We start from the raw sequence: 11,037 nt of genomic DNA on the forward strand, positions 1-11,037 counted from the left end.
TTCGAACTGTACTAGGTGACGTCACTTCCGCCAAAACCATGCTTCAAGTACGTACTTCGTACCTTTCGGACAGAGCCTTAAAAAGCCTTCTCCCGTGACGTCAGAACACAAGGTTACTCAAGTGTTGTGCGATAAGTGAGACCCTTGAAAAATTGAACGTAAGGACAACGAAATACTATGCTAATCTGACAGAAATTGAACCACTCACTGTTTACTTTTATTTACTTTTCTTTTCAAGTACCGAAGGATATTATTGTGCGGCATAATCTGCATAAAAAATGTCGAAAATGCATTTTAAAATATGATATTGTACTAATGGATAAAGAGTACTTCTGTGGGTATTTAAATCTGAACAAATTAGGTCTTTACTTCCGATCAGCTGTGATATCCAGATCAAGCTAGAAATTCCGCTCGAGTATAAAAATTAGATATTTATAGCCCATCGGTTATGAATAACGTAAAGTTTGGTCTTCAGTTGTATGGTAAAACAACATTACCTTTTAAGGTTTGTTTTAGTTCAATTTAATACCGATATTATATTTGTATGACACTGTCTAATTGCAACTTGAGGTTGCTTAACGACAATAAAACATTCTATTCTATCCATGAATGCCGTCTACAACGTTTAAGGTCCCTTTATGAACAGATAGGCTATCCGCGACACACTTGTATCTTGCCTAATATTGTAACAATATTAATTGGACATTTGGGTTACACTTCGATACGGTCCCAACGGATTTCTTCATTTTTACACAAGAAACTACTTACGGAAATGAGTTGTTGTAGCATTTAGAAGTTCGTAAAGGTATTTTCTTTCATCGTGGAATCTATTTCACCGGGAAATCGGGTATTTTTGAACCGAAATATATCTCCGACGCACAATTGTCGTTCCTTTCATCTCCTTGCACTACACGAACTAAATGTTGCGAATGTTTGATGACGTAACTCCCTGTCAGTGTTTCCAACCACGTCGATTTTTTGCAAGAAGATGACAATTTTTACTATGGTTGCCTAACGTAACCGAACCTAAACTTGCTGTGCATGGTTTGTGAGGCTATCCATGCATGGTTCGTGGGGCTATCCGTAAATGGTTTGTGGAGCTAAACGTGCATGGTTCGTGGGGATTTTTCGGTTTCTGGGGCTATCCGTGATGTAACGGATTTCTTCAAATTTAAAAGTTTGGGGTTCATTTGGGGGCAGGTGACTCCGGCCAATTTCTAGCATGCCCTTAACAGGGACACTATAGATAAAGCCAGGGAGCCGGAGCAGAGGTGGGGCCGTGTTAGCGGTTTGGGGCGGTAGGTCAATTACCCCAGGGGCGGAGCCCGGAATCAGTGGGAAATTTGGACTAAAATATTTCAAACAAAAATAATTTTGGTAACACTTTACTATACCGGAGACGGATTTCTTCAAATTTACAGGAGAAAGTACTTACGCAAATCATTTTCTGTAGTGTTGTTGATGTTCGGGAATGTAGTTTTCATCCATTTTAATGCGAAAGCATGTGGTTTTCTACGAAAATCTATTTCCGATGCGCTATTGCTGCTGCCGCCATTTGCTTTCTGCACGAGAGCACAATATGCTCTCGTATTGTCCGTATATGCTAAATTGAACGAAAGGAGTGCTAATAGAACTTAACCTAACAGGCCTAACCTTTTCTAGTAGGCATACCTCGTCCCCGTGATGATTCGTGGGGCTATCGTGAATTTTTGGCTAATGTCAATGGTTTTTGGGGCTGCCCGTGGATGGTTTGTGGGAAATAAGGAACAACTGTAAGTACTCGTTAATGTAATAAATATACATTATTTTCGTTAGAAATTCATTATTTCACCTAAAGAAATGTTCCGCAATGCAGAATAGTACGTTAGCAATTTAAAAAACTGCGAAAGAAATCATTGATAGGTGTCTCCGGTATAGTAAAGTAGTACCATAATTTTTTAGTTTCAATTTCCACTGATTCCGGGATGAAAAATGTGAATACACCTTAAAGAATGTTCCGCGAAGCAGATAGGTAAGTACAAATGTCAAAAATTGAGAAAAAGGAAAAAGTTATAGGTGTCCGGGAAATATCAGATTTTTACCAATTGTACCTTTTTGTTTTTAAATTTGTTGATGCCTTTTTTTTTTTATTTGACCTATAAAAGGATGACAAATCGAACCACTTACGCCAAATTTTTGTTTTTGCTTATTCAGACATGTATTTACTACTAACGTTTTTGAACCTGGCTACTGCTTCATACTGCAATAGCAGTTGTGAAAGATTGTAACAATATAAAATTTCATATTACTGTGATTGAATACTTTTAGATGCATTTGTTTGTGGTAGTTGGTATCAATTGTCAGTTCACATAAATTATATGTTATAATCAACGTTAAACATATTTCATTATGTTCAATATTTAGGTGAATGAAGCAGGTGCATTGTGGCTGAGATTAAGAAAATATTCAACTCGAGGCACAGCATCTGATAGTGCAAAGAGCAAACCTTCAACTACATCAACATCAGTTGGGAATGTTCCAGGACTGAGTGATAAAGTTGTAAAAGTACCAAGTGGAGGTAATAATTTTAAGTATTGCACAGGCAGATTAGCATAGGGCCCCTTGTTCTTCACAAATATGATGGCTAAGCTTTATAAAAAGCAACATCATTACATCCCAATGAATAAAGAAGTGTTCGGGGGTACAATTGTGCTGCCACGTGAAATCAAAACAACTTTGTGAGTACAGGCTGTATGCTACGTCAGTCGAGAGACCCTACAGTAATTACATGGAGAAATATGTTATACATAAATAGGTTTTGATGGAGATAAAAGTGGAAATATTCACAATGTTTGTGACAATTTCATGGAGAAAATGGATTGTTAGGCATCTTTCTCTGTTTTTATAGAGAGAATGTCCTTTTTGAAGTTTTCTTGTTCATTTTAACAAAAGATGGAAAGACTTAAGATGACCGGACCCCTTTCCGATTTTCTTCATATTTGGCATACTCTCAATTGAGGCCTCCTAATCACGAATCTAAAGTTGAAAGTTGTCGGAAACATCTAGAAATTGCAAAATAAGCTAAAATAAGGAGTTAGTTTTCGGAATGGAAACAGTCTATTTTCGCGAAATTTTTTGTTTCACAAGGAAATATATATATATATATATATATTCATGATACTACCACAACACCAAATTTTAAGTATGTTTGCCTAACCTAACCAAAACTAACCTAACCACACATCAATGGTTCGCAATTATTTTGCAATTTCTAGATCCTGATAGTACCATGACACCAAATTTTAACTCTGTTTGCCTAACCTAACCGAAACTAACCTAACCACACGTCAATAGTTCGTCGGGCTAGCGTCAATGGTTCGCAATTATTTTGCAATTTCTAGATGTATCCGACAAATTTTAAATTCAGATTCATCATTAGCAGGCCTCAATTAGTAAGTATGTCAAATATGAAGAAAATTGGAGAGTGGTCCGGTCATCTTAAGTCATACCAAATAAATTATAAGTTATTTCACTCAACACATTTCAAGAGGGAGGAAATTCTTAATCTAGTGCATTACATTTGGATGGGGTAAAACCAAACAAAAATACATATTTTAGAATCTTACTTTTGGTATTTTCTTTCCCAAAAATAAGTTATTTGGTGGTCTGTACACACCAGATTATAACAAATTTTAGAAACACTCCCGTAAATGTTTGCTTGGATCACTATTGTGCTCCACTGAAATATGAGCTCTAATAAGAAGTCAACAATGGATAAATTTCAAATAATGACTGAACTAACATTGTTCCTGGACTGTTCCAGGAAGGTACACTAGGAGCCAAGAGTGTTGTTAAATTGAAGTAGCATGTGAAAATATAAGAGTGGATCACTATTGTCATCCGTGCGACCACTGCGGTATTAATCACTGTTAACTGTAGAACTGTTTCTATTTCACAAGACAAACTTGCTAATGCTGTTGTCTTGTAATCAAGGAGTCCTGGGCTCAATTCACTGTAGATCTACTAAAACTTTTTTTTTTCAAAAACTGGTGAATCATAACAATCGATCTTTTAGCTTTTAGCATATTCTGTCCCTCCAAGAAAAAAAATCTGAATCTTTTGTGTAGTTATATATAGTAGCTTGGCCTTCATTTACCAAATCCTTCCTCCATTGATGGAGCAAGTGGCTGTTTTTGTTAGCTGTCATTCACTGTGTTCATTTATGATTGTTTAATTTTTAACGTCTCTTGGAGCTACTATTTATTTTTTAGAAATCTGGTGGGGAAATGGTTGCTTCTCCCTCAACCTGTCCATGCATTTGTCTCTTTATACGATTGGTATACTGAAAGTAATGAGCAACAAATTTCATGAACAGAGTTTTGGTTTTATTAAAGAAAAACATACTACATCATAATCACTGATCAGAAGTAGCATGCTACTGTAGCGGCGCTACATTTTTTAAATTGTAGTTGTAGCGGTAGCGAAGCTACAAAATTCCTATAGTTGTAGCGAAAATTTTGCTACAGCTTCATTTCTTCCTGCATTATGAGGAAACTTTTGAAAGTGACCACAGCGTTAAAAAAAAATCGACATTAACGCTTACTTTTGAAGGAGGTTCATAAAGACAGTATATTACATGGAAATACTTATAATCTAGATTATAAATATCTTTATCACAGATTATAGGTATAACTAAACTGAACTGGCGTATATGAATATATTCTGGCTAACGGCTACATTTTTTTAGCTGCATCGCTATTTTCGGGAGAAACGTACCTCGTTTGCAGCAAACCCTAAAATAAAGGCCTCATTTGCAACGCCCCAGGAACAAATCCTGTTCATATCCATGGTGTAAAAGGCAAGTAAATGTCATTAATCTCTGTGTAAAACATAACTTGCAGCGCAAAAACGAGCGATCCAGTCTCCACTACAATGACAAAGCAATAGTGCCAGCAATCAATGTTTCAGCATTAATCATTGTTAGCATATAGGATCTCACCAAGAAATTATTGTTACAAGAATGATAGAAATACACTTTCTGGAACTACAATTATTTTCGATATAATATTTTTTCAGAAATTTTAAAATTTCAATACGTTTACAACACTAGAGTTTACACACCACTTTCCTCAATATATTTTATGATATTGTAAAAAGTATGTATGAGATATTGACTTTTCTGCAGAAACAATAATTTTCTTTAGTTAATATACAGTTTCCAAATGTATGTAATTCTTCTACTTTTACGTTGCTTTTCTGTACCTTTTGCTAATCATGGCAATGAGGATGAATGGTTTATTTTGTTATTATCTTATCTAGAGTCGCTTTCTGCCACTTTTGGCTAATTGTGAGAATAAGGAAGAATGGTGAATGATGATGATGAGCAGTGTGGGGAATGGAGGAGCAGGAGAATCCATCCTCCCAACTAGCCGTCCTTCCTGGTTTTTGTTTTGAGTCCACTTTATGCACAGAGACAAGCTAATCCAGACTGGAGTGCCTCCGCCAGGTATCTAACCTGGGGCCCCTTTGATTACAAGGTGACAAAAATTCCATTGTGTCTTGAGGGAAGCATTCCCAACAGGAAACTTACATAAAGCATATCTCCACCTGTCACTCATTTAGCTATACCAAAGAAGTAACCCCTAGCTATCCGAAAAGTTAGAGCAAACATCTAACGAACTACGCTCATATAACGATCTAAGATTGTATTTTCCAGTAAGTACAACTATCATACTAGGGGCTTTTTTTGAATATCCATGTGCTTGTTTAAGTTTTTTTCTTATGCAGAAGTAGCGCAAAAGTAGCGAAGTAGCGAGTAGATCACATGAGTAGCGTAGCGAGCTACTTTTTAGTAAATGTAGTTGTAGCTGTGGCGAAGCTACTTTTAAAATGTAGCGTTCTGATCACTGATCATAATCTACCGACTATCTTTTACTTGTCAACGAAGTCACCATTTCTTTCCATGCATTTTCCCACCTTTCTGGAAGATTCAAAATACTGTTACGGTAGAACCCATTCAAGCTGCTCGCAGACACTGCCACACTGCTTTCTGTGTGTCCTCCATTTTCTGGTCGCGTTGGCCTTGTAACTGTTTCTTCACAAAACCGAACAGATGATAGTCAGAGGGTGCAATGTTAGGACTTTAGGGAGGGTGAGGCAGAAGTTCCCACCCCATTTTTCTAATTTTCTCCCTGGTGAACTGAGCAGAGTGCAGGCATACAAAATCTTCAATTAACGTGGTACCCAGCAGCAACAATTTTTTCTGTAGCCTGACCTTGCAATCACTATATCCTAACTCAAGTATATTGCTGTAATTGTATTCACAGTGACCTGTCTTCTTTAATGAAGTTGTCAACTCTTTCCATGTTGCTAAAATGTTTTGCTCATCTTCTAACACTGCTAGCACCCATACATCTCCATTCGTACGCTGAAGTCTATTGTGAATTTCAGCAGCACGTATTCCCTCTTGAACAAGGAATTCAATCACAGCACATTGTCGAAACAAAACATTACTGTCAGCCATTGTGAAACAACTGCCTGTGCTCACGCATTTGAAGCTAATGACATCACGTCATTACCTTGATGCGTTCAATAAAGTCTGTATTGTACGATGATTTACTTTGTTTGCATGTATTGATGGATTTTGATTTTTTAAACATTGTTGCTCATTGTTTTCAGTATGCCCCTTGTATGTGCGACTATCTTGAGTTAGCACAGGGGTTCCCAAACTTTTATGTTTCACGGCACTCTTAGTGTTTCAAGATTTTTCCACGGTGCCCAAGTCAGAATGTAAATACCACTTATATTGCTTATTCATAAACATGCTGGCACAAAGTGTAAGCCATGCTTTAATTAAATTAGAAATATATTTAGTACATTTTAAAAATAAAGTGATGTACATATTCCAACTCTGCTGCTAACTCAGCGGTTCCCAAAGTGTGCTCTCTGGGGTGACGTGGCTGCCTTAAACGGGCACCGCGATATGTTCCAATATTACAATTAATTAAAATTGTAAATTCAATCAATGATATGATTGTTCCAAATATGTGTTTATTTAATACATTTTACACATAAGATGTTTCTGAATTTGAAATATGTGTCTGTTTTTTAACTTAAGGGAAGCAACCTAACCACACTAATTAAGCGTTGCAAGTGACACATTGTAGAAATGTTTTTATAATTTTCTTGCTAAATTTCAGTTCAAATATTTTACATGCAATATATATCATGTGGTATATTTAAAAAATAATGGCCCATATCAAAGATTTTTCTCTATCTTTTGCAGAGGTTGGTCCAGGAGCATCCAAAGCTGGGAAGTATAAGAATCCTGAATATTTCTGCTATAATGACATGTCGTGGGTGGATGCAGAGATAGAGATGGCAAAGTACAGAGTGCCTCAGCCCTCTGCCAAGAATTAGAAGTGAAATATAGTGAGATACTGTGTAAATAAGACGATTGTTACCTTATTGTATAAATTATGAAAATCAATAGATGTTTTTTTCTCTAATTGTTTTGTATTTATTGATGAAAACTCATTTCTAGCTTACTTTTTCCTATTCTGAGAACTAGTTCTGTACAATGGTGAGTGTAAAAATAGTATTGATAGAGTATTTTAGCAGCTTAATCTTGATTAGATGCACATGAAGTCTATAAAATCATATGCATATGTGCGGGGGTAGAAAAATACAGGGCACTCGGTAATTATCACAGGACACCTCAATTTTCAAATCCAGCTCTTAAATTGTTTTTTTAATAATTGGAGTTCACTTATGGAAATTTCCATTACTTTTTTCAAATAATGAGTACAGTATATGTATCACGTGTATCATTAAATCAGAATAATAAACTTGCTATTATAAATTTTTGCACTGTTGCTACCCAATTTTAAAATCTGTAGAGAGATGGTTAGTCGGCCATATATTAGTTATTTATGATGTTGCTGCTTGTGCCTTCTTTATGAAGGCCACTCTGGCACAAGAATTAGTTACTTTTAATCTAATCTTGTATTAATTTATAAATTAGACATTTTAAGGTCACATTTCAAAATGTGTGGCTTTATCGTAGTTTCATTCATAGATTTTTAAGCTCATATTTGCAAAAGAAATAAAAAAAAATGCTGGCTCCTGAGAAAAGGAGCAGGCATCTGAATTATTTTCAGTTTTGCATGTGTGAACAGCGTCACCTTATAGCAGTTATGAAACTTGAAATTGCATTACATTGATATGTATTTTGATATTTTGTGTATCCTTTTCTCACAAAGATGGCATTCACTAAAACATGTTGAAGTTGTGTATCATGTTAATGTTCAATTTGTAGGTATGGTTTCGGAAGCATACAATATATTAAACAACACATAACTCACATTACATGCCTACATTTTTACAAAGGTAATGTTCACAGTTTTGGCAGTTTGGCTTTCACCACACCCTTCTTTGGGAGAGTAGACAACATTTAGGTTAAAACATGATAAAACAGGTGTCTACCAGTCAAGAAATCCACAGGTAGGTCAAGAAATTATGCTTGTGGTCAAGAATTTTTGCTATCTTTTTACAGTATAGTTAATTTACATTTTTATATATGTGTACTGGGATTTGATAAAATTGAATATTCGGAAATCTAAAATTGTATTGAGTTAAGATTTGTTCACTTCGTTTCTTAAGAATTACCTTTTTGTATGCGTGAAGTTTTGTAAAATATTATAAACTAATGTCCCATTGACCATACAGAATGAAGTCTGAAGCATTCATTTTTACATGCAAATTATCTTTTGAAGTAATTCTCCGACAAAAAGGAGGTGTAAATTTAGCAGCTGACGTCATTAGGAAGTTGAAGAGCACCAGTGTCGCTGTCTATGCATATCAACTCTTGTTTTCAAGTTCCTCGCCCTTCATCGGTCAGCACATGACCAATCGGGACTGTGGTCCAAAATGCCATCGGTTAGCACATGACCGATCTGGACTTAAAAGGTTAATTATGTTTCTCAGTATTACTTTTTCCAGTTACATGGTTTCCCAGTGATCTCAGAGAATTCTTGTTATTTTTGCAATAATGCAGTTTTCACTTATATATTCATATCTGTTTTGTGTTTTATTATGTAAACATAAATAATGTGTTACTGTGGTACATTAGAATTTTCATAAATTGTGCTAGAATATCTTAGTTAGAAGAACTGAAAAGAAAAGTTTCAGGCTACAATAATTTCAAGTACGATTTTAACTAATCAACTTCAAGATATCTTATCTCGTAATAAATTTCCAACTGTTGGGTAAATAGTTCTGCAAAAGACACTAAAGGGATTGAGAGCATTCAGTTTGATCTTCGGGGCATTTATAAATATGTATAAATTCAGTGGGATTTGGATTAATAAAAATTGCAATTTTTCAAGTCTATGAGGAAAAATTCACCCGGAATTCCCAGTGAGTAGCCACCCTGAATTAGTAAGATATTATGTTAGTGGGAAATATTTAGTTTTATTATTATTATTATTTTTTTTTTTTTTTTTGTAACACAAAATTGTTCGCTTGTAACTGCAAATCTAGGAAAGTATTTTAAGGATAGTTATGTTTAATCAACAGTGTGAAGTTTCATATTTTATTGCACAGAAACTGTAAAAGAAATGTTGCTTAACTATCACTAGAATTGTTACTTTGTATGTGGGTTTGTCTTGTGTAGTAGGTGTGCTGTCTAGAGTGGTTGGGATTGTCTTGTGTAGTAGTTATGCTGTCTAATGTATTTGTGTTTGTCTTGTGTAGTATTGGTGATGTGTATGTATGTGTCTTGTGTTGTAGTTGTGCTGTCTAGTATGTTTGTGTAGTAGTTGTGCTGTCTAGTATGTTTGTTTTGTCTTGCGTAGTAGTTGTGTTGTTTAATTTGTTTGTGTTTGTCTTGTGTAGTAGTTGTGGTGTGTAGTTTGTTTGTTTATATTGTGTAGTAGTTGTGCTAGAATATCTTAGTTAGAAGAACTGAAAAGAAAAGTTTCAGGCTACAATAATTGTGAGGTGATGTGTATGTATGTGTTTTGTGTTGTAGTTGTGCTGTCTAGTATGTTTGTGTAGTAGTTGTGCTGTCTAGTATGTTTGTTTTGTCTTGCGTAGTAGTTGTGTTGTTTAATTTGTTTGTGTTTGTCTTGTGTAGTAGTTGTGGTGTGTAGTTTGTTTGTTTATATTGTGTAGTAGTTGTGGTGTGTTTGTGTTTATATTGTGTTATAGTTGTGATGTGTTTGTGTGTGTCTTGTGTAGTAGTTGTGCTGTCTAATGTGTTTATGTTCGTCTTGTGTAGTAATTGTGCTGTCAAATGTGTTTGTGTTTGTCTTGTGTAGTAGTTCATCCATTCATATTGGGGGTTAGGCGTAGAGCTGACAACTCTGCACTGTAAAAAAAAATGTCAAGAAACAGCAATATAAGGCCATGGATGTTCCCAAGGTAAAATAGTCCCCCGTTCGGATCTCTGGGTGGGGACTACTTTGGGAGGTCCCTGGACTAAGGATAAGATCTACGTTAGGAATAAGGATATTAAATTAGGCACCTGGAATGTTCTGAGCCTTTACCGGCCTGGGGCATTTCAGAGTACAGTTAATGAGATAGTTAAGTATAAATTAGATGTAGTAGCTGTACAGGAAGTTAGGTGGCCAGGAGAAGGGAATTGTAAAACTAAAAATTATACTTTTTTTCTATGGTGGTACTGAAAATCATAATTTTGGAACAGGCTTTTTCATAAATAATAGAATTATCTCGGCTCTTAAAACAGTAGAATTTATTAATGATAGGATATCATATGCAGTTATGCAGGGTAGGTGGTGTAAAATTATTTTAATAAACACACATGCACCAACGGAAGATAAAGATGATTTTTATACAGAGTTAGAACAGGTCTTTGATAAATTTTCTCAGTATGATATGAAAATTCTGTTAGGTGACTGTAATGCACAGATTGGCAAAGAAGAGACATTTAAACCCACGATTGGTAAAGAAAGTCTTCATGTAATGATAATGGTATAAGATTGATTACTTTTGCAACCTCAAAGAATTTAATTGTGAAAAGTACCACTTTTAAACATA

General features: G+C 35.3%; 1 protein-coding gene across 1 annotated transcript; it reads left to right on the plus strand.

Moving 5' to 3' along the window:
• The first annotated feature begins 293 nt into the window (after positions 1 to 293).
• On the plus strand, positions 294 to 7,487 carry LOC146005241 (uncharacterized). Its single transcript, XM_083144367.1, has 3 exons — positions 294 to 505; positions 2,404 to 2,557; positions 7,265 to 7,487. The coding sequence occupies exons 1-3, from the start codon at positions 449 to 451 to the stop codon at positions 7,396 to 7,398; spliced, it is 345 nt and encodes a 114-aa protein (XP_083000493.1). The 5' UTR covers positions 294 to 448; the 3' UTR covers positions 7,399 to 7,487.
• Positions 7,488 to 11,037: the final 3,550 nt, after the last annotated feature.

This window comes from Lepisma saccharinum, chromosome 1 (assembly GCF_977018435.1).
Source record: "Lepisma saccharinum chromosome 1, izLepSacc3.1, whole genome shotgun sequence".
Lineage (NCBI taxonomy): Eukaryota > Metazoa > Arthropoda > Insecta > Zygentoma > Lepismatidae > Lepisma > Lepisma saccharinum.